General features: G+C 40.1%; 1 protein-coding gene across 5 annotated transcripts in view; it reads right to left on the minus strand.

Moving 5' to 3' along the window:
* The window catches only part of Fam172a (family with sequence similarity 172 member A), a 428,434-nt gene that overhangs the window by 121,093 nt on the left and 282,066 nt on the right, over nt 1-25,275 (minus strand). For all 5 annotated transcript variants that reach the window (XM_057790094.1, XM_057790096.1, XM_057790095.1 and 2 more), the window contains 2 exons: nt 23,998-24,114; nt 18,534-18,618 (listed from right to left, as the gene is read on the minus strand). In XM_057790094.1, the coding sequence (XP_057646077.1) occupies nt 18,534-18,618; nt 23,998-24,114 (202 nt within the window). The remainder of the gene's footprint in view (nt 1-18,533; nt 18,619-23,997; nt 24,115-25,275) is intronic.

A 25,275-nucleotide genomic window follows, 5' to 3' on the forward strand; every position in this document is an offset into this window, starting at 1 on the left:
GCACTGTAAGAATCCACATTCTACTAATGTTCTCTGCAGGGCCTGGCAAGAATAAGTATTTCTTTCTGCTCTTCCTTTAAAAGTGTATATGGGGGTATTAGCCAACTCTTCCTTGACTTGTTTCCTGACTTTCCCATCTGTGTTTCTGCTGGTCCAAATTCATTATTTCATGCTTCTCCTCCAGAGGCCACATGATCATAAGTCAGACACCCGAGTGTAAACTTGAGAGCTGTCCTTCAACTTTCTGCTATCAGAAAGGCATCAGAAAGTGGCTAGCAGGCCTCTGGAAACAGCACAACTTTCTGTCTCTGCGATTTCTCACAGGCACTACAATAAGAAATAGCTTGTAGTAGGTTTCTTCTGCTTCTCTTTCAGGTTCATCTTTCATACTGTTGCTATAGATAACCTTTTAAAAGCAAACTCAAACCAATCCAAATCTGAAATAACCAAAGAAAACCTAATGACATCACTTTGGTCTTCAAAGAGCTGCAAAGCCAGCCCTTCTTCTCTCAGCTGGCAATGAGGACTGTTCACAGAACTGTACACTACCTCATTCATTCATCTACTCATTCAGGTACCATTCATCACAGTCTTACCTCATCAGTCAAGAAGAAAACCTGCTGTTTTCCCCTAAAGTTCATTTGTACCCTGTGTGCCCTTGTTCATGTTCTTCCACCTGCCTGAAATGATTATTCTGCTTCTTAGTCTCATTACTGTTTAGGAGTCTCCTCACATATTCTCACTAGAAAACGATGTCCCTGATCACCCTTGCTACCCTGTTCTCCCCTCTCACCTATTTTATTTTGGCCTTAGCATGTACTGCTATCTAGTAAATATTTATCTTTGTGTCCACTGTATGCTTCTTACTGCTGTGTCTATAGTGTCTGTTATAGTACCTGGCACATACAAGGTAGTCAGCGAATAAAGGAAGTGTATTGTACCTTCTGTTACCTATATGACTCAGGTTAGATATCCCCTAATGGAGACCTCTCCCCACGAAGAAAAGAGGCTGCTTTGGGAGCATTTCTCTAATAGTTAATTTTACATTTTTGATTCTCTATTGGAGTAGATAGACATCAACAATTCTTTTATGTCTCCATCTTTTCAATTTAAGATCATTCTTGGGGGAATCAGCAAGTCTAGAACATGGGAGAACCTTGACTAATATAGTGCACAATACACTTCTGTTGAATGGTGACTTTTATGATATTGACCATAAAGTAATCCCAATATAACAAGAAGGCTTGACTTTAGGATACTATCATCTTTCCTGTCTTATATTGCAACATGGGACTTGCCATATAACACTCTCAGGATTAGGGGGCATTTTGACACTAAATCTGACTCAAAACTACAGAAAATAAGATTGAAAGAAAATGGCCCCCAAAGGGAGTGGCACTATTAGGAGCTATGGCTTTGTTAGAGTGGGTGTGGCCTTGTTGGAGGAAGTGGGCTTTAAGGTCTCATATACGTTCATGCTATGCCCAGTGTCTCAGACTACTTACTATTGCCTGTTAGTCAACATATAGGACTCTCAGCTCCTCCTCCAGCACTGTGTCTGCGTGGACATCACCATGTTGCACCATGATGATAAAATGGTCTAAACCTCTGAAAATGTAAGACACCCCAATCGTATGATTTTTATTTATAAGAGTTGCTGTGGTCATGGTGTCTCTTCACAGCAATGAAACCCAACCAAGGTAGTAGATATGATATTGAAGTTCTGAATCAGCAAATCGAATGTCATATCTGCAGACTGAGTAGCCGACTTATTTGAAGTTTATCAGTTTCTGCTCGAATAAATCTGGGCTAACGACAGGATGCTTGTCTTACTGCTGGCTCTCTGGCACTCACAGTACAAAGAGACGTTTATTTATTCATTTATTTTTGTGGTGCTAGGAAAAGAAATGTCAACTTACTATTAAATAAATGAACCTCTGGTGCATCAGTGCTGAAAAGACTTCTAGTTTGCTTGAATTGGATGACAGCCTCTGAAATACAGCTTACAATGTAAAGAATTTCACTAAGGAATAGCTGAGCTGATAGCTATTCTTTTCACGCATACACACATGCTCCTTTCCCCTCAGCTCACAAAGTAACCAGTGTCTGCTAAGGTGGATCACAAAGAAAGATAAAGGAGAGACAGGACAATTATACATTAAGGTTTGCATAGAAAAAATACCTCACTTGCACAAGAGAACCAGAGAGAAAAGATTCATTAGTTGTTTAAAAACAATAGCTGAATAGAACATTTAGTGAATTGAAAAAAAAAAACTGATGAGTTCAAATGAATTTGAACTAAGCTTTATTGTATTAAATGAGTTAAAACAAAGTAGTTAAAAACAATAAATTTAAAAGTGAGGCTATATTAACTCACTGAGTTTTAAAATTAACTTGGGTGTTGTCAATTACCCGGTTGAACCTCATTTGCCTGGTTTGTGCATATGGGGGTTGGGGAATGACAAAATGGAACTGAACTCATACAGCTAAGGAAATCCTGGTATCTCTTTACAAGTACATTTAATGCACTATGGTAATAGTGTGATCAGAAATAAGCAGTGTATTTGGTTGGCATAACAGAGATCAGAGGAAGCAAATGTGGGAATACCCAAGACAACCAGTGCTGCTTGGACCAATGACCTTTACCAAATATGGGACCTCTTCATGAGAGCTTAGATTACAATGTAAGACTCAGGTCATGCTTCTCCATGGGAGTTATACAGAAGCACAAAAAGTATGAGGTCTCTGACTCTCAGGCGTTATTGAGGGAGAAGAGAGTTAGACTGCCAGAAGACCAGGTCAGGAGAACTGACCCAAGACGGAAGTTACAAGCTTTCTATTATTAGCATTTTTGGAACTAAGGATAGTGCTCTGAAAAAGGTGTTTTAGGTGGAAACCCAAATGTACCAAGTATAAGATTTTGTATTCATGAGTTTTCTTTAAATCTCTCATTCTCAGAAGGTAAATATAACTATCAGGATCCACTAGTTGAGAATCAGAAAAAAACAAAAAATTTGGTAATGAATAACCCTGTAGGATGTAGCTCATCTTTTGGGGAGGTCTTGCCCATGTATTCTGAAATACACCATCTCCCTCCCAGCTAGACTTTTACATGTATTTGCTGCCTTAAACTCCCAGTTCCAGCTGGGAGATATGGAACTTGCCGGGGACTGTGATACAGATTAATTTGTATGTATATGTCAAGCAATGCGTTAATACCTTCATGAGCTTTTTACACTGCTCTGAGGATAGTAAATTCAATGAAAAAAACAACTGCTTGTGTGTAGCACAAATAATAAAAACCCAGAAACAGAAATTGATGTTCAACCCAAAAACCAGGAAAGCAAGGCTCCCAAGCCACTAGAGAAGTCTTACCTCTGTCAAGGCTGGGGCGACCATAAACAAAGCAGATTAAGCCTCTCTCTCCTCCCATTTTATATTCACTCTACTGCTGGGATTAAAGGATTGTGATTCCCTAAGACTTGGATTAAAGGTGTGAGCCACCACCACCTGAATTTCTTTCCGTGCTGATCTTGTGTAGCCCAGGGTAGCCTTGAACTCACAGATCCACCTGACTGTCTCCCAAAAACTGGGATTAAAAGTATGTGCCATCGTTGCCTGACCTCTAGTGGCTTTAGCTTTGCCTCTGGTCTTCAGGCAAAATTTATTTATCAAAATACAAATAATATACTACTACACTTGTGTGGGTGACTGTCATTAATTTAACATCAGTAATTCCATTGGCTAGCAAGATGATGATTTTAATTTTTCAAATGCACATTTTGAAAGTGCTTCATGCTTCAGGGAGAAAGGATTTGCTCAAGAGTGTGCAAGACAAAGGGCTGGAAAGATGGCTCACTGGTGCTTTTGTACAAATCAGGATTGGATTATGGCATACACATGGAGGTTCACAACTAACCGTAATTCCAGTTCCAGGGGCTCCAACATCTATTCTGGCCTTCTAGGGAACCAGCTAGGCACATGGTGCACATACATGCATACAGGTAAACACTCATATGCATAAATAAAAAGAAATAAGCCTTTAAAAAAGTACATCACAAGAAAGAAGCAGAAGCATTTGGGAAAAGCAGTGGGAAGAAGTACAAGGAAGAGGGAGAAGAGCAAACTTGGGTGTAGGTAAAATGACTGTGTGAATGTACTGAAACCAATGAAACCAGGTATTTTATGCAATTGGCATATGTCAGTAAATATAGAGTATATGAGAAGGTCTAGTTTACTAGTAGTATCACAAATAAACTAAGCCTATTTTGATCCAATTAAATTATCAGAGCTAGCCAAGAATTATGCCAAAGCTAGATAGAAAAAAAAAGCAAAGTAGACTGAGTTGTTCTGGTCTTCTATTCTTCCCACTCTGTAGGCATCAGGTGAGTTAGCACTTGTGAGACACCAGGGCATTTAGACACTCTCCTCTAGAAGGGTAGATATAGCGCTGCAATATTTAGAGTGGTCAAGGAGCAGCATCAAATGCAACCACAGGAAAAAAGAGTCAGACTAGTAACAGAAAAGTCTTCCAGATCTAAAAAGTGAAGTTAGGATTGTAGAAAATTCTAGTAATTAATATTATAAAGATATATTCCTTGTATCCTCTAAAAAGTGAATTAACACAACAGTACAAGAAATTAGTTAATTGAAGACAACCTGAAAATATATCACAGTGATCACACTGCCACTCTGTCTGTGGGTTTTAAGTATACAACTGTATAAAGGAAAATGAGATGGCAAAAAATATGTTATGAATTTAAGAAAAATTAATGAAGCATTAGGAATGTGCAGGTTGTTACCACATTGAAAAGGCTAGTCAGAGTAATGCAGAGCTTAACTAGCTTCATATCTTGCTGTTTGAGATAATTTTCACAACAGGTAAAACACAATAGTGGTTGCATTGCAGATAATACTTCATTGCAAGTAATAGTGTTCTGCACTGGGATGATGTGATAAGATCATGGGTGGCCAAGCAGTGGGCCGAGCTCTAGGAATCCTCCTGAAGAAATGGATCAGTTCAAGTCAGGGCGGTCAAGGTCATGATGGAGGGACCCACAGAGACAGCTGACCTGAGTTCCTGGGAACACATGGACTGATGGAGGAAGGTCACTGGTTAAAAAATAAAGAAACTGCTTGGCCCTCATAGGTTAGAACATAGGTGGGTGGAGTAAACAGAACAGAATGCTGGGAGGAAGAGGAAGTGAGCTCAGACTCGATAGCTCCTCTCAGAGACAGACGCCATGCAGCTCATCGCCAGGCCAGACGCGATGAAGCAAGCCGCCAGGTCAGACATGCTGAATCTTTCCCAGTAAGACTGGTGCTACACAGATTATTAGAGATGGGTTGTTCAGGATATGAGAATTAGCCAGTAAGGGCTAGAGCTAATGGGCCAAGCAGTGTTTAAAAGAATACAGTTTGTGTGTTGTTATTTTGGGGCATAAGCTAGCCAGGCTACCAGGAGCTGGGGCGGCAGGAACACAGGCCGCAGCTCCCACTACAATGGACTCTGTGGACCAACAGTTAGGGAGCTTGCATGGGACCCACCTAAGCCCTCTGCATGTGTGTGTGGCAGCTGTGTAGCTTGGTCTGTTTGTAAGGCTCCTAGTAGTGAGATCAGTACCTGTCTCTGGTGTTTAACTGGCTTTTGAGAACCTGTTCCCCATGCTGGATTACCTTGCCCAGTCTTTATAGAGGGGATGTAGATAGGCCCTATCTCAACTCAATGTGCTACGTTATGTTCAAGACCATGGGAGTCTGCCACTTTCTGAATGGAGACAGAGGAGGAGTGGGCAGACAGGGAGGGTTGTAGTTGGGAAATGGCAGTGGGAGGGAACAGGAGGAGAGAATGGGACAGAAACTGTAGTCGGTATGTAAAATAAAGGAAGAATGTTAATTAACAGAAAGATCGTGGATGGAAGGACAACTCTCTGAATACTAACCACAACACAAGATGCTTTTTTCCATAAGACAATGCACAGCAAACCTGGTACATAGCAGTGGTTTGAACAAAGGAAATCTTAACTCTGGGTTGGGATGACAGACCTTTACAGTCACATTTTAATTGTTGTTGCTGCTGTTGTTTTTGTTCTTCTTATTATTATTGATATAGGGTCTAACTGTAGCCCTCACTGTGTTGGAATTCACTCTGCAGAGCAGGTTGACCTCAACTCACAGAGATCCTTATGACTCTACCTCTTAAGTGCTAGGATGATCGGTATGCACCACCACCAAAGTTATTTTTAACTTTGTTGTCATACACTTGCTGAGTATAAAAATACTCATATCACAAATAAGAAACTATGTTGTCAGAGACCACACAGGGATTTGGAGGTCAGAAAAAGGTAATTCCTTTTATTCTGTAAGCCCAAGACTTAATGAGCCAGGAATTTCCTGTGCTAGAAAACAGTATTGAGAGTAAGAACCCTATAGCCCTTATCAGAAGCCCCAGCAAATTCTAGTTATGTGTTTGCAGGTGGAACAGTTAGCTAAGTGGGGTCAGCAACAAAGCATCAAGGTGACAAGCCAGAGATAAAGTTGTGATTAGCATGACTCAGCAGATGCTGAGCTAGTCCCTGGCAGAGATAAAACTGTGATAAGCAGGACTCAGCAGAGGTTGCTCCTGTGACAGAAAAGCTTCATGGGTGCCTGGCCATGGAGTACAGTCACGGTTTTCCATGCTCACATGGTCAGCGATTCCACCTCCAAGCAGGAGAGGCACAGACTAAAGACAAGCTTCCATTCTACTGCACAGTAAAAAGCACAACAGCACTGGCAGCTGGTGGTGCACGGAAGCAGAAATTCAGCACATGCCATGGGCTCAGAGATGTGAATGACAAGTGGGACAGAATTCCCGTTTACTCCAGATAAACCTAAAGGTGCTCGGAAATTAATTTTGGAGATTTAAAATTAACTGACTTCAGTGCTATTACCTCTCCAAGTGAATTTCCTTGAAATCTTGTCCAGAAACTTTATGAATGGAAGCAAATGGAGCAGAGGTGCCCATACATTCTTTCAAAAATGAACTCTAATTTAGGTGGCATGAAATATAATAATGACCACTGAATTTAAGAGGTAGAAAGAATTTATCTAAACCTCTTCATTTAAAACTTCTTTTAACATTTAACTTAATAAAACATTCAGAGCACATTCCTAATTCTAGCACTTGGAAAGCTGAGGTGGCAGGATTATGAGTTCAAAGCCAACCTGGACTACAAAGTAAGAATCTATCAAATAAAACATACACTACCACCACCACACAAAACATACACCACCATGCAAAACATACACCACCACACAAACTAACAAACACAACTGTACATACACACATGAACACAAACCCACAAGAAATGATAAGGAAAACAAAAGCATTCTACCAGCTTGCCAAACTGAAACCTCTTCCAGAGTCATCTGACTTTGAGTATAAAGGAAAACAAGCTACAGAGTCAGCCTCTTTTGAGTCATGTCAAAATCAGAATGTCCATTGCTTGAGTTCCCAGCAATACTCTTTTCAGTCTTTGTATAGAGGAAGCATAAACAGATAAGAGCCATGTCATCTAAAAGACTCTGAACTCTGAGAAACAATTCCATCAAACCAACTGGGATCAGAACACTAGAAGCAACATATCTACCAGCACTATTTATGTATTTAATTTCACAACTTCTTGGCGAAGATACAAAGAGTATGTGGAGCACATTACCAATCATGGCATCAGTGGCAAGCCTGTTAACCCGTCAAGTTCCAGCTAAAACTTGATGTTTCACTTCTGTTACATTTTCTGTAATAATTGAAATTCAAGGAAGACATTGTTTTGTGTAGTGATGTGAAAGAAAATGACCCCCAAAGGGAGTGTCACTATTAGGAGGTGTGGGACCTTGTTGGAGGGAGTGTTTAACTGTGGGGGTGGGCCTTGAGGTTTCTTCTGCCCATTTCTCTCAGAGCATGGAAGTGAGGGGTAGACAGTAATAAGACGCTTATTGGTCGGCTTCCTGGGGGCATGCATCCTCTTCACTTACCTTTTTAGGCATACTCGGTCATGAGTGGTTTATTTTCCCCAGGAAACCCTGCACATGGTAGAATAAAGTTTTATCTCCATTGAGGATGAATGCATCTTGTGAGTTTTGCCAATTAAATAAGAACAAAGGTGGGAAGGAAGGTGGATCAGGCGCAGTGGAGGAGGCAGAAGACTGACTGGCAGTGAAAGGCAGGGTAAGAGCTAACCTGGGATGGAGGGAGAGAAGTCTGAGCAGGTGAGACGAGAATGCTCACCTGCCTTATAACAAGAAAGCGATTGGTAACTTTAAGAATATCTGAACCAGGAAGCTCATCTTCTTCCTTGGTACCTGCTCACAGACATCCTCATGTATTCTGAGAGGGCATCTGGCCTTTGAAAAGGAAAGAAGTCTCAGAGAATGAAGCATGACTCTCTGCTAATCTGGAATTTGCTGTCCTATGTCTATCTCCTCAGTAAGTCAAAGTGGTCTGGGGTCTGGGGGCTTCTAGGGGAAGACCCTGTTGCCAGTGGGGTGTGAGGAAGTATGTGTGCTTTGGGCAAATGTGTGTGTGATATGTGTATATATGAATTATGCATTAGTTTATTATTGCTATAATTAATAAACTTTACCATACACTGTTTTTTTGAATTTTATAAACACATACATTTATTTTTTGTCATATCAAAAGAAAAAAAAACAAGGCTCTTCTATTAGTTTGTAAGTAGGTACATGTTCAGAATATAGAAAAATTTCTTAATGTGGCAGAGTACTACTTAATAAAAGTACTAGTTATAGTATTTTATAAATTAAGAAATTCTGTGAGTGTTGTATGTGTGTGCATATGCTCCTGTTTCTGTGTATGTATGTAGATATGTGTGTTTTGCATACTTTTGCATGTGGAGGTCAGAGGTGAATGTTGGCTGTCTTTCTCAACTGCTTGCACTTTATTTTTTGAGACAGGGTTTCTCATCAAGTTCTCATTGAGTTTACCAATAGGGCGAGGCTGGCTAGCAAGCCAGCTTCTGGACTCTGCCTGTCCCCATGCCCCATTACTGGGATTACAGATGTACTGCATGCCCAGCTTCTGTATGAAGTGTCAGACACTGTCTGAACACAGGGCTCTTCTTGACTGACACCCATCTTACCAACTGAGCTACTGCTCAAGCCTAAGAACTGAAGTTACAGAAAACAACTTGATCCAGTTCAGATTATGCCGTGTGGTTGTCCAGCCTCCTACAAACTAGCTGGTATATGTTCGCTTTGCTCAGCAGCACAATATTTTGAATAGCTGGATGAAATATGCACAGTCGAAGGAGATATAAGCAGACACTTTGGACAGAAATACTAGTGCAGAGTCTCAAAGACTCTCTCCACATCAATTTTCACACATGCAAACTTAAGTCACTGATCAAATTATATCTCAAAGTTTATAAATAGAAGTAATTTCCTTTTGGAAAAAATGATATTTTAAGAAATGTGATGAAAGTTTTCTACTCACCAAGGCCAGCTGGCCTGGGTCTGAAAGAGCATGGGCTAAAACCGGACTCGCTGAACATAGCGGACAATGAGGACTACTGAGAACTCAAGAACAATGGCAATGGATTTTGATCCTACTGCACGTACTGGCTTTGTGGGAGCCTAGGCAGTTTGGATGCTCACCTTACTAGACCAGGATGGAGGTGGGTGGTCCTTGGACTTCCCACAGGGCAGGGAACCCTGATTGCTCTTCGGGCTGACAAGGGAGGGGGACCTGATTGGGGGAGGGGGAGGGAAATGGGAGGTGGTGGAGGGGAGAAGGCAGAAATCTTTAATAAATAAATAAATTAACTAATTAAAAGAAGAAAAAAATAAATAATAAAAGAAATGTGATGAAATAAAAACTAAAAATTATATTCCGTCTTTCAGCACGCTAATAACCAGCTTTGAATATCTTAGGATTCTGTAAGTAGGAAATATTTGTACTATGTACACTGGCTAATGGTCACGTGGGATTTTCATTTTAGAATCAAGGATTACTGACTTTACATGCTCTCTGACTTTCACCAGGCAGTTAAGCAGGAGCAGAAAGGTACACCGGGGAAGAAACAGATTTGGGGCTGTGGGATGCACAGGCCACAGTCCAAGAGAAATGAAAGACACATGAACCCATTCAAACCACACAGGAAGGGTAGAGAAGATAGATGTGTAGGCTACGGAGCCAGGGGGTTTATGGGCTGGGACAACCAAGAATTTCAAGGTGGGAAGACTGAAAGTCAGGGCCAATTTAATCTTCCTGACAATTATAACTAATTTTAAAGAACACATAAAAATTCATATTATTCAGTTATTTATCCAAAAGCATTCTAAAGATAATTGATTTTGACATTTATAGAGGAGATTTTAGTCAAAGGAAAGTTGCCACCTTCACTAAAGGCCCAGTTCTTTGAAGGTTGTTTCACAAGTTGTTTTAGAAAGCTAAAAACAACAACAACAAATGTGGTGGCTATTTAATTTATTTTTTTAAAAGTGAGATTTCCGAAGTGAGACTACTTATCTTCACTGTGATAAACACCTGACTATATAGATGAGAAACATATTTAGATAAGTTTCCTAAACTTATTCTCTTCGATAATTTCCTCACAATTCCAGATTCTAGTTATTTCTAATGAAGGATTCATTGAACACATAATTATTGGGGATCACTCAGAACACTCATGCCTTACATTCAGTAAATTATAACAGCAGAAATCAAGGAACAGAGAAAGCAAACGATGAGTAAGAGCCACAAGGCCAGTTCCACAACAACTGCCCGAGCAGTACTGTCAGCTAACGGATTAGAGCAAACCCTCCGAGTGGAGGGAGGATGCTACAACACTCTAGTGGGTGCACAGTGAAACTGATACAGCGTCACACATGCCAATAGGTCTTGAATTTTAAGATGCTTACAAGACACAGTATAGATTTTCAATGACCTAATTAGCTAGAGATGTACCCAATAACAGACAACTTGACTACACATTTTGCATGATACCACTTTGCAGAGGCAATTACTGTTGAGATTTCATGCTATCTTTAGAAAGGAAGTGATTATTTACTAATAAAAAGAGGTGAATTTTGGCATGTCATTTCCTCAAGACATATTTTCAGCAATATAGCAAAGTGAATATTTAGTACAAACAATTAATATGGTCTATTGAAGAGAAATTAGAGTTACAGTAGCAGGTTGTCACCAATTCACATTTACCTATTAATTGCTAACATTCCACTTGGTGTTCATGTATCTTGGCAGATAGGCCACTTCTACTTATCAGTTAAAAAATGTTCATCTCAATGCACTTCAGTTTGTTTCCATTCTTAGATCACAAGATAGTCAGCTACTACTTTTTTTTTCTCCTTTTTACATTATATGATTATCTTTCTATCAGGTATTTGGAATGAATTGAAACGCTAAAGAAAAACCAGTCCAAACCACTGTAGGGGTGAGAACCAGAATGGATAAGGGTCTTGGAGGGCATACGCAATGTGCATGGGTACCAAGTGAGTACTCAGATCTCCCTGAAGAGTATGTAGAGAATGTTGGAACTACAGAGGCTGTCTCCCAGGTGCCTGGCACAACATCTACATGCATGTAGGGTCCGAGTGTTTGGGTCATGCAGCAGGATCTGCTCACCTCTGGATGCTATCAACTTTGTGACCAGAGCACAGACTGCTTCAGGACCAGCGGCCAAACTATTATAATTTCTGGTAACCATGCTCTATGATAGCCATGAATTTCAGAAAATTGGTAAGGCAGGTCTGAGGAAAAAGCTGATATTTTCTAGGACTCAGAAGAAAAGAAAACTGAGAGAAAATGTTTGTCACCTCAGAGCTTTAAGGATCTCTTTGTAAGCAAGGGGGAGGGAGGCAGAACTGAGAAATGTCCTAGGAATGCCAGTAACCTTCTTCACTAGGCCTTTCTGGCGGCACATTCAATGTTCATATTCTCTCTTTTATGCACACAGTTCAGGCCCTCTCTTCCTGCTTTGTATTCCCTCCTACCACTAAAGAAAGCTATATACTTTTTTTTTCCCATAAGAAGCAGATTTTAATTTCACTAAATTAATGTCACACTTACTTTGGGCACATGTCAGGGGAGGCAAGGAGATTTTTATCACTTAGACCCCTCTAGGTAGAAGCTGGGAAATGGAAGGCATTTTCCTTAATGAGTTCTCAAGATGGTTGGAAAGATAAAATGGGAAGATAATTTGGCCTGAAAAAGATCACAAACCAATGTGTCAGCAGGTGCCAGATGCCACATTGGAGACTGGGGGTGGTGGCTGTGGTGAGGCAGGAGAAGGAGCCCTGGGTGACCCTGGCAACCATGCAAATTAAGGGTTTAACCTAGGGATAAAGACAGTTGCTGCTCCTAGGTATCAAACCCGGGATGAAGAAAGCTATATACTTTTCTATCTCATCCATTTTCCAAATTTATCCATTCTAATTCAGCATAGGATCCCCAGCACCAGAGGCAGTGCCCAGTGCCTGGTGCCTAGTATACACTGGCTGAGTGGACCCACAAGGACCGGAAGGGGGAGTGAAGAAGAAGGAAAGCTCACCAGCCTTGACCAACAGCTCCAGGAAGAACTACTTGTGACAAAGAGCATCCTGTCAGCATTGTGGCAGCAGAAGCCAGCTGTGCCAGAAGATAGCAGTGCTTGATACTGATAGCACAGCCTCCATTCAAACATTCACAGCTTCCTGCCCTCTTACCCTCATACACAGCGAAGTTTACCATTCACCGCGTACAGCATGAGAGCATCTCATTTCAGCTTTACTTCTCGTCTCTTCCAGTGTTTATCACCTTAGATTTCTTTGTCCTTCTTGTTTTAACTCCAAGGGAAACTCTGCTAACTGTTCTGTTTTCGGCTCCAGAACAGTACCCAGAACTAAATGTTTAATATATTTAACATTTAAAGACTGATGTGGGTTTTCCCTCTGTATGCTGTGATTACCACTAATTAATAAAGAACTGCTTTGAACCTGTGACAGGGCAGAACAGAACTAGGCAAGGAAAGCTAGGCTGAATGCTGGGAGAAAGAGGGTGAAGTCAGAGAGAAGCCATGTAGCCCTCCAGAGACAGACGCTGGAACTTTACCCAGTAAGCCACAGCCTCGTGGCGATACACAGACTACTAGAAATGGGTTAAATTAAGATGTATGAATTAGCCAGGAATATACTTAAGCTATTGACCAAATAGTATTGCAATTAATATGGTTTCTGTGTGATCATTTAAGAGATGAGCAATCAGGAACAAACAAGCGACCTCCTACTTCAGAAGACTGGACGGATGCATACTGCTGAGTATATATAAAAATCTCCTTTTGTTTTGAATAAGACTATTGTCATGATGCCCAGGCTGTCTAGGTTATCTGAGAGCTAGGTACTCCAGTCTGGCCTTGGACTTGGGATTGTCCTGTTGCTGTATTTGGCAGGAAATCTCCTAAATTTGTTGGACTCAAACCCATATGAAGATTCCACAGAGTAGCAAGTTTTGTTCTTAGAAAAAACAAACAAACAAACAAAAAAACTGGCAAGAAAGCAGAGGAATAATTTAGATGACAGTGCACACGTGAGAAAAACAAAAACATGCTTTAGTAGGTGGGAGGAGGGTGAGCAGGGAAGGAGGGGTGGAAACATGATTTTCGGTGAGTTTTTAAATGTCTTTCTAAAGAACTGCCCCGCAGGCCCATGGTATCAGAAGGTAAGCCTCATAAGGCTTTACCCTAACTAAGTACATGATGGTGTTGTTGCATAGAGGATAGTGACCACCAGAGTTGAAGTTGAAATTTGCAATATTAACTATCTCTGCCTGTGGAGTGAATCATACCCTAAACAATACTTATGACCTCAGTTTCTGTGGGTCAGAAATCTAAGCACAGTTTAGCTGAATGATCTTGCATGGGATTTCTCACGAGGCAACAATCAACCCGGGGCTGCAGCTGACTCATGGCTCAACTTGGGGAGAATCCTCTTGCAAAGTCACTCACGTGGTAGCCGCAGACCTCAAGTCCTTATTGGCTTTTTCCCAGAGACACCAGTTCTTTCCCATGCCGGTCTCTCCACAGAGCAGCTTGTAGCACAGCGGCTGGTTTTCAGCAGAGTGAGCAGGAAGAGGCAAGGGGGAGCCTGAGTCTGCCAGCACTCCATGGCCTCACCATGTTCCCTGCTGTCACTCAGCAGCAGGCTGGACAGAGAGTGGAGTGACCTTTTGGACATTCAGTTATGATGCCTGTTAGGTAGCAGCAACTGCTGGAGCTGAAACAGTGTGTCCTCTAAGCCAGTGTTTAATAAACAGCCATTTATTTTGCTCTGAGAATGAAGGAATAGAAGTGGGACTAACTCTCTGTTACCCTTAGTGATTTACTAATAAAACAGCTGTTTTCCACTTCTGTGACTTCAGGCTCTTTCTGCTCTAAGGTCTTGGTTCCAAAAAAGGGAATATTTCATTGGTACCACAATAAGAATGCTACAGAAATGAAAATTGAAACCAACATCTTTCCACTTTGATCTTCTGATGCTCCTGAAGCAACCGGGAATGAATGCTGCTACTCTCTTATCTGAATGACAGATCCTTATTTCCAAATGAAAACTGAGCTGCCCTGACATGGTGGGTAAGGAAAAATTATCTGTGTGTTGTTTGAAGGAAAAGGCCCTCCCAGGCTTATGTAAATACTGGGTTCCCAGTTAGTGGAACTGTTTGGGCAGGATCAGGAGGTGTGTCACTGGGAGTGGGCTATGAAATCACAGGACTGTACCATTCCAGTTTCTCTCTCTCCCCACTCCTCTTTGTGCCTTCTACTTGAGTATCAAGATGTAAGGTCTCAGCCGTTCCTGCTACCATGCCTTTGCTCTATCATCATGGGCTCTAACCCTCTGAAACTGTAAGCCCCAAATAAATACTTTCTTTTAGAAGTGGCCTTGGTCATGGAGCTTTATCAAAACAGAATAGAAAAGATAATCATCAATCCTGAAATTCTCTAGGCTGCCTGTTAAGTACTTCCTGGAATTACTTTCAATAGGAGTTTATAAAACACTAATTCAAGCAGGATTGCTTACGGTCCAGACCTTTCAGAAACAAAGGGATGGGTCATTTCAATAGGTGAAGAATCTTAACCAAATGAATTCAATAGGGTGCTGAATTCATCATAGAAGGAAGCTATAAATACCAGCTATAATTACATGAACAGTTTCAAAAATTAAGAAACTAATAATATTTCTTATTTTGATATTTATGGATGCATATCACACACATATGTATGTGTGTATGCATGAATGCATGCATGCATGTATGTGAATCACAAGCTGGCTGGAATTCACTTGAGGACTAACCAATCTTGTCTTGAACTTGTGGTAATCATCCCCCTAAGTCAAGTATTAGAGTCACAGATGTGAGCCATCACTCTCTACTTGACTGTGTAGTAAGAAGGTGCTCATGAATGTGAAACTAGACATTTGACTAGGTTAAAATACATTTTTCAAAATTTTTTTCCTATGCTTATTATTAAGAAGGTACATAAGTGTGTGTGTGTGTGTGTGTGTGTGTGTGTGTGTGTGTGTGTCTGTTTGGGGGTGGGAGTGAGACAGGGATTTGTAAGCTGCAGAGTAGGACCCATTTCTTGCATATACATCTGGACACTTATCTTTTGGGTTCATCTTAGGGTGTAAAGAAGTAGCAAGACTGCTCTTGTTCTTCCTTCCCTTGAATTTCCCTTCAGTATCTCTGATGACTGGAGAGAGGATGTATTATTTAAGTCCATGATAAAGGACATAGGATTCTATAGGATATATGTACAGCATACAACAGAGACAATAAGAGGCAAAGTCAGTCCATTTTGTGGACTCCAGCTCTTGCTTATGAGTTCTAGCCAATTTTTATTCTTTTCTACTTTACATCTAATATCCATAATTGTTTGTTTTGGATATTAAAATCCCAGTATCAAATAAAAATTATTGTCCTTGTAAAACCTGTTTAACTAGCTCTAATCAAATACTAGTAAAGGAAAAAAAATCCTGTCATTATACTGATAAAATAATGGGTCTTCATTCTCTTTGTAATTCGGCTGCTCACTACAACTTATTTGTAACCCCCAAATCCTAGACAGAGTTACAAAAATTTGAATAATTACTCATATTTCAATAAGGCTCTACTCTGCCTTCTTGTTTCAGTTTTAATATCGTAAAAAAGAGGACTTTTCTCTAGTATGCCCAAGTTGTTGCCAAGGGCCATGGCTGTGTCTGTGGTCCAGCTACAGCTGGGGTCTGTGTGGATGTCTGTGGCCTGTGTCACCTCGGGAGGCCCTAGAAACCATGCAAGTTGAAATCAGAGGGCCATGTTGAGCTTGCCACATCCTTCGCTGGCCACTACAGCAAGAGAGCTGCATGCTGGAGAGATGGCCGCCACCCCTCACCACAGGCCAGGGTGAAAGGACCCCGAGGGCATGCATGTAGGGGAGCTGATTCCACACAGTCACCCAAGGTGGGTGGCCCCAGGGGCCTGGACTGACCAGCTTGGCTACTATCCAGGCCCACAGAAGGGCCTTGAGTTGACCCACCCTAGCGTCTACCCATCTATGACTGATTGGAGCTGTTGAAAAGACTGGCCCTGTGGAATGATACCAATAAGATCTCTGAGACTAGTGACAGACACAAGATATCCCAGAGGAGTTCCGGTTAGGACCCAGTGATGATGGTGTACTAGAAACCAGAAGCCTCGAACCACACCAGTGACTCATTGCAATGAACATTTGCCAGTAAAACTGATAAAAAAGAGGTGTACTATATGCCTTGTATTGTTTATCATACAATCCTCCATTGCCACCAGGACAAATGACGAGGTGTTGGAGAAGGTGGAGAGAAGGAGATGCAAAGAGATTTTTCTGTTGTGGATTTTGTTGTGGGATTTTATGTTTGTTTGTTTTATGGTTTTTTTTTTCTTGATTGCTTACTTTGATTTGTTTCCTTATAGGAGATGTGGAAGGGATGAGGGGAAGACAAGGGTGACCGGGAGGAGAATGGAATTGGGGTGCATGATGTGAAACTACCAAAGATTCAATAAAGAAGTTATTTAAAAATCATACAAGAAAAAGTAGACTTTTCATGGACTACCGAGTGTCATTTTTTCTCATTTTTGTGTTTTGACTTCACAATTTCAAATGATTCCCCAGAAATGGTGCTATGGTACTTTCTAATTAATATTCCTTATCTCAAGAAAATTATGAAATGCTTTATGGAGAAATATATATGAATTACAGTGTTGTTGGGCATGAATTTGAACATAATGAGTAAACAATACATGTGATATGATGTGTGTTTAAGTAGAAACACATATAAAACTAGGAGCTTGCATTGACTGGGTGATAAAAAGGGGACCAGAGGTTCACAAGAAACTAACTCTGCCTTTTCCTAGGAGTACTGAGTCAGTGTTTGCAAATTCTGTGATTTCTCAGCAGAAAGCCACCATGAGCAACAATAACAGGTTGCATGATATCCATATACAAACATATCACAGCATAGGTATCTCACCATAGTTTTATTTCTCTTATTAAACCTCGAGTCACAAACCTAAAATATTTAGCTGTAGTAACAGTGAGGCTCAGTTAAAGTTTATGTGCTAATGATAATGATATTTAGCTATAAAGAGCACTTCACCACCTAGAATTTGAACTCGCCACCGAATGGTCACCTTCATAAAACAAACACACTTACTTGGTGGTTAGCTGTCATCGGTGACTGAGACATGGACTAGGCTGTGTTCCGAATTGCTGCTCATTTTCCAGCATTCAGACTCACAGCAAGTGAGCGGTTCTCACTAGTTCTCACTAGATACACTCTGTGTTTTCATAAAAATTACTTGGAGCTGCAAAAGCAAAATCAAGAAAGCAATGGCCAATGTAACAGTACTTTCTTGACCTAGGTGCTCAGAAACAAACCCTTTAGGCAGGCAATGGATGCCTTCCTCACACATCCCAGAGTCCAGCTGCTCCTGGACATCTGACTGTTTCACTTCCTTGCTTTCAGTAGGCAACACATGCTTTCGTTTACCAACTCTCAACATCTTCAGATCCTTCCACTGCTGTTTTTTTTCCCCTTGGGATACTACCTTGCACATCTTCCTACACTACCTTACAAATCCTACCTTACACACAAGGTCCACCGAAAATCTTTGCATAAAAATAATTTTTCTCTAGATGACATGATTGCCTGAATTATGGGATTGGTACTTAGAGACAACCATCTTACTGAGGTTCTAAAGGGCTACTGAGTTCTTGTCTTTTAGGCACAGTCTCTCCTGCCTAAGAAACTATCCAGTTATTCTTGAAGTCTTCACCCATCACATTACTAAGTATGTTGATAAGCATTATAAGCTACTTAAACAATTTGAGGAAGTGTTTTAGACAAATGTGATATGTAATGGATAATCTGAGATAGAACAACATATTTAATTTATGAAACAGAATTTCCATCAAAGCAGCATGTTTTTTCCCTGTAGAGCACACTTCACACTTCCACCAAGCACATACCTGCAGAGACTCGGGGACAGTCAGGCAGCATGGACTCCACTGATGTGTCCAGTGGTTCTGAGCTGGAGACCCAGTTGCAACAGTTCTGCAGTGTAACAGATACAATGTTGATCACATAGAATTGAAAGGAAAACTACAGTATTAGGTTGAAGAGGTAAATTTATCCTATAAAATAAATCACTAGAAGTGTATTTATATTCCATCATTTTAAAAATATTTTTTGTATATAAACAGTCACTAATTTTTAATGACTGTGGAAAAATTTACCTTTTCTAATTCAACAAAAAAAAATCTGTTGATGCTAAAATACATAACCTGTAAAGTATAATCTAATCTATTTCTAAGAAAAGTTAGATGTGAAGGAAAAAAGCCTCAAATCTGGCCCATACTTCCTTTGAATTTTTACTCTGTATCCACATCAATTCAGGGTATATTAAAATAACACACGAACACAGCCTGGTGAGCTGGAGCGGTGACAGAGGACACAAAACTTCACTCTTAATGCTCATTCTCTCAGATAGCAAACATTTGCAACTCAGATAAATGAAATAACATTCCATTTCTTTTATAAACATAAGCATATATCTGAATTCTGGTGGAAAAGATGTGATTATATAGTTTTAAAGGTATTCACAACACAGATAAACACACACAAAGAATTTCCACAGACAGATTCTATTTTAACAGAAGCCCTCCCATCAATCATGCTGGAGAAACGGGTGACCGCTATCCGGTAAACAGAATGTATTGTGCATTTTAGATGCTTGCTGCCTTGGCTGTGCACCATGGAATCCGTTCGCACTGAGGAAGGGTCCTTGACTGGTAGATCAAGTGTCTTATTGTATTTCCTTAATTCATTCTGTCTGGAAGAAGATGTCAGCTGTGTTGCAGTGAAGAGAAAATTTCAAAGGCCCCAGTCCCCACCAATAAAGACCGAGGAATGGCTTTTGAATAGATTTGTCAAGGCAACCCTACTGTTCTGGGACCAGAGAGAGCAGGGATAACATAAAGGAAGGGTTTGCTGTATGAGATTACAGACTCAAGCTCACAAAGCAAGGCAGATTTTTCTAAGAAACAGTAGATCAATGAAACTATTGAACTGTGTTGGGAAAAAAAAACCATGAAAACAAGCACATCTAGTAATGTTCTTAAATGCTTTCACTCTCTTTATAATTAAAACAGATAAAATTTCGTATTTTTCATGTCTGACAAACGCTTGGTGGTTTGAAATGGAGATAAGTTCTATAATGCGCACTTCTCATCTTAATTAGCAGCTGAACATAAAATTACACAAGGTAAGAGAAGTAGAAATTATAAAAGAAATAGGGTTTTAGAAGATAGTTCGTACATTGGAAATAAGAAAAATTAATATTACCATTGATAGACTAGCACATCAGAGAATTCGAGATAATGCAGACGATTAGCACACAATTAGCCAGCTTTTATATACAATGTGACACTCGCTTGTAAGAAATAAGTATTCTCCAAAGCAGTGTCAAGATATGTAAATGAATGATTTGTTTTATCATTCATCATGGCCTCTAATAAATTCAAAAATCATGACTTCTATAGGTTCTAAAATTAGGCTCCCAGTGATACAGGGGGATAGCTTCAACGAAGAATGATTTTCTCTTTCTCTCCGCTTCTCTTAAACAATTCAGTCTCTTCAATGACAGCAATTAGCACTACCAACAGACAGGCAGCGATTAGGTATATATTTTAATTATTATTCATCCTACTAGTACCTCCAAATCTGATGAAAGTTGGCTATCACCCAGGCGATATGCCAGTCTTAATACGGATCACCTGCATCTCACATGTGCAGAACTGTGCCTCACCCAATTTTCTAGTGTTAATAGAAGAGATGGCACATTATAATCTGTAGACAATTAGTCATCTTTCTACCTCACTTTGACTTTTAAAAGCTGACTCAAACTTTTGTCCATTTTTTAAAAACAGATCACAGCTGGCTCAAATGTTGAAAGAGAAATACAAGCTGCCACTTTATGACTCTGAGATTTCAGTTCCATCTCCCACATGATGAAAGCTTTCATCTCTCCTGCAAAATCAGGACAGCGAAGAGGCCTATAGCTAAAAGTGAAGATGTCAAATGTCTTGTGCAACAGCAAGTACCTATGTAGGATCGGAAAGGATGGAAACCAAGCTTGAAGGGTGTGTGTGTGTGTGTGTGTGTGTGTGCACATGTGAGTGTGCACATGTGTGTGTGCCATCTGTGTGTGTCATTCTGCATGTTGTATTTAAGTTCCACTATGAAAAGTATAGAGAAAGCAAGTAAAACAAGTTAAAAATGTTTGCAATATAAAAACATGAAATAAAATGACATAAGCTTTGAAATTTGTAAGCTAAGAGGTACAGACATGACTCATGAATTTAACCTGCTTGAACCGTATCTTCTCACATGTACCTCCCTGAGATGTGTTTCTATTGTTTAAAAACCAAATTTATGTTCAAGTTGTTCTAATGCTTATCTCCCCCTCTCCTTAAGTCCCCAATCGGCCCCTACTCCCGTTCTTCACAGGGGATAGGGAATCCTGGGTGGCCACAAACTAGGAAAACTACCTGAATTTCAGACATAGTAATATTAGCTTCCAAGATCTTACTCTCTGATGCACAGAATAGTCAAGAAAGTGAGTTAGAGCAGAGGCACCAACAGTGCTATGCTAAGACTCAGATGTGACACCCTAAGCAAAGACAGGAGTCCTTGGCCAGAGGCAAGATAATGGAACGGATCACTTAACTAGCATGTCTGTGTCCACAGGAGAAAATGAATGCAACATAATGAATGCTTACAAAAGTTAAGTGTTTCAGTGTAAAAGGTTTCTTTTGCCAAGATTATGATCTTGCAGATCTCTGTGGCTGTAAATATTCCTTTGGAAAATCCATAGCGCAGGGACTAGTAACAGGAACACAAGTGCCTATTAGCCACAGTGCAGAGTGACATGCTTTGACTTGTACCAAGGGTGGACAACATTTGTGCAGACATGGAATTAATTTTTGTCTTTATCTTGTTTAATTTTAAATTTAATTTTGTGTGTGTGCATGCATGTGCATGGACTGCAAGTGTAGGCCTTTTAAGAGTTGGTTTGTTCTTTCCACTTTGGAATCTGGTGATTGAGGTCAGGACGTCAGATTCGTGTAGCAAGTTCTTGTATTCACTGAGCCATCTTGTCATGAAATGGATTTGTAAGTTAAAAAAATTTGTGTGTGTGTGTGTATGTGTGTGTGATGTGTATGCAGGTTTCCACAGAGGCCAGAAAGTACTAGATATACTGGATAGAGTTGGAACCATAGATAGTTGTAGCTGCTTTGAATGGCTGAGCCATCTCTCCATCCCAATACAGAGGTGCAGGTGGAGAGGGTAGACATAGGAAGATCTGTGTGTGTCTGTGTGACTACAATCAAAACATAGTGTGTGAAATTATCAAATAATAAGATGCTAGTAAAAAGACTGCAGAATTTGGTATGTTATATCTGAAAAGAAAAGAAGATAGGAGCTAACTCTGTGCAAGATATTAGAGAAGCTTGATTTATTGGTTGAGTTTAGGTTTTGATTTCTGTTTATTATACTTGCATGCATTGTAATTATGGTCTTAAAGACTAATCTTTAATATGGAGGTTTTGTGCCTTAAACATGATCATGTACCATAGCCAGGTACATGGCTAGGGCCTTGTGGTGGTTTGAAATGAAATGGAAATGGCCCCCCAAAGGGAGTGGCACTGTTCAGAGGTGTGCCCGTCACTGTGGGGGAGGACTTTGAGGTCTTCTGTGCTCAGACTACTCCTAGTCTTACAGACTACTTCCCGTTGCTGTAGGACTCTCAGCTCCTTCTTTAGCACCATTATCACCTGTACGCCAAGCTCCCAGTCATGATGAAAATGGACTAAACCTCTGAAACTGTAAGAAGCTAGCTCAATTAGATGTTTTCCTTTATAGGAGTTGCCATGGTCACGGTGTCTCCTCACAGCAACAGAAACCCTAACTAAGACGGGCCTACAGTCGGAGTCAAAGGGTATCAGGGAGGGTATACATGAACTGTATTGCTGGCTTGGCTACAGACTTTCAAGTCAGGGCATATCACACCCTCAGCATCAACAGTACGAGAACCTCACAAGTGCCTTTAAGGTCCCTTAACACACTTTTGAGCCCTCCTTGTGGCTTAGAATTCACAGTTGGTCTTCATCTGAAAAAAGTTTCAGTTGGAGGAATTGCTAAAGCAATATTCTTTGACCCCTTTTTAAGAAAAAAATGGTATTTTAAAATTATAAGATAAAAAATTTAATATTTAGTCTGTTGTTTGCTAAATTAATAGGCCTGAAATATTAAGAGTTTCATAATAAAAATGCTTAGTATAAAAAATCTTATCACATTAATTTGTTGCTTATGAGATAAACTAAACCATGCCTTTATCAGTCTTTACTGTAATAGAAATGACTAAGCAATTGCCAGTATTGCTTTATTTCCAAATTTAAGTCAGAATTTGGTAAAACAATGAAGTTAGTAAACAGGATAAAATTACAGAGGCACCCTCTTCTGTAGCTACAAATCTTTATTAGGAGGAAAGATAGTTTACAAATATTTTAAGCTTTTTGTGTGTAGGTTTATGTGAGAGCATGTGCGTGTGTATGTGTGTGTGCCTTTGTCACATGGACTGACTTTCATAAAGAACTTCTGATGGAGAAGGGATGCACAGGAGAAAGTACTATAGTGGAGAGAGATTACTGATGCATATGCTCATTACTGACTTATTTCCATGAAGCTAATGTCAAATTCTTATGATATCAGCAAGGTAAATATAAACAGAAATGAGTTTTCAGCTAGATGTCTGTAACAGGATCAATGGACTAACAAACTGAAGATTTTGAAAAAGACAGGGGCTATGTTTGGTAGATCCTTGTTAGTTTTCAGACTCAGCAGGGACATGCAATAAGCAGCTTCCCTCGATGTAGGGAGGCAGGGCCATGATCAGTTTGAGTGGCTCTAAAAGTCTCCAACCAGCCCCCCCCCCCCCCCGCTTCTACCCCTATTGGCAGTAAGGGGCAAATCAATTTCATTATGGCTCGTCCTGATCACATTCCCAGAAGGAAAGGACAAGACTGAATATACATGAAACTTCTTTCTAGTAATTAAGTAACTACAATACTATATAGCCAGAAACATTCAACAGGAGTTAATATGAATCATAACATCAAGCCTGTCATCACCTAAAATCCTAATGCAAACTGTATACACACATAATATTCTATTCAGTAGTGGGCAGAAAGAATTCTTTCAAAAAATTTTGTCTTCTGAAAGCTTTCTTTTATTATTTTAACTGTATCTAGACTTTTTATTCTATCTCAACATTCTGAGAATGTGGGGTGGGAGGCAATATAAGTTGGTGGGGACTCCGGATACAAAGGTTCATGCCCATTAATCTCAGCACCAAGCAAAACCATGCCTCACCTCTCTCATCCATTCTCGGATGGTTTTGCCAGCTTCTTGATGCCACACATTGTGAACAGAGTCTGTCAATGCCACAGCAGTCACCTTACTTTTTACGTCTGCTTCTCGTTGAATCATCTGTTTTAAAAAGAAAAATAAAACATAGTCTCTAATTTTTCTTCCCGATACAGCCTGCTTATTCATAGACAATACTATATTAAAAATGAAAAAAGGCATGCATCTTTGGCTTAGAGTTACTCTTTTCTATTTGAATACAGACCCTATTCTTGTCCATGGATATGAAAAGGCCAACATTTTCTTTCAAAAAGCTAATACCACTTAAGTCTTGGAACGACACAGCTCTATTATTTTCCATGTGGCTTGACAATTCAAGGATTAAAGGGATCACACAGGAATCCCTGAGGGTTTCTTTTATAAATTTCCTCCATCACTTCCTATTTCAGGGAAGTCAGCACCTGGGGCACACTGTTAGCTCCTCAGGACTGTCTTCTACTAATTTTCAGGCAGTGACACACTGGTGAAGAAAGCTGCCTTGCATTAGTTCTCCAATTTAACTGGCCTGCTTTTTGCCTTGGCCCTGTGACTCCTTGGTGATTTCAATGCTTCCCCCAAAACTATTCTCTTTCAGTTAATTGATACTATTTGTTTTCTGCTATGTTTCTTTATGTTACCAAACAGTTACACTTTAACTTCTCCCTATACAATGCTATATTTATGAAGTTATTAACTTTCCGAAAATAAGGATTTTTTTCTGGCTTGAAGATACTGACTACTTCATCAGTGGCCAGCCAGATAAGAATATGGAAAAGAAATATATATATATACCAAATGAAGCAAACGCTACTTCAATCTGTGAACACTGGACAGCCTGATGTGGCATATTAAAATGTAGGAAAACATAACAAAAATTAAAGCCCACATTCGAGCACAATGCTGCACTTCTACCGGTGATCCCACACTGAAGAAAAAAAGGCACGTTCTGCATCTCCACCATTTGCTCTTAATCCCCATGAATTGTCCATCAAAAACATAATAGCATACTTAACAAAAGGGAGAAGAGTGAATGGTGAAGAAAGCTCATGCAGGGAACACTGCAGCCCACAAGTCCAGACTGGAGATGCTCGCCCATATTCTGAACTAAGCATCTCAAAAATCAATCCCCTTCTCAGATTAAACTCTGCATCTTCATACCTATTAATGAAAACTACCTAAAAGTACCTAACTCACTGCTAAAGTTGCCTCAGAAGCATTTTTGCACCTAAAACTTTTGAATTTTGG

Source organism: Chionomys nivalis, chromosome 15 (assembly GCF_950005125.1).
Source record: "Chionomys nivalis chromosome 15, mChiNiv1.1, whole genome shotgun sequence".
Classification (NCBI taxonomy): domain Eukaryota; kingdom Metazoa; phylum Chordata; class Mammalia; order Rodentia; family Cricetidae; genus Chionomys; species Chionomys nivalis.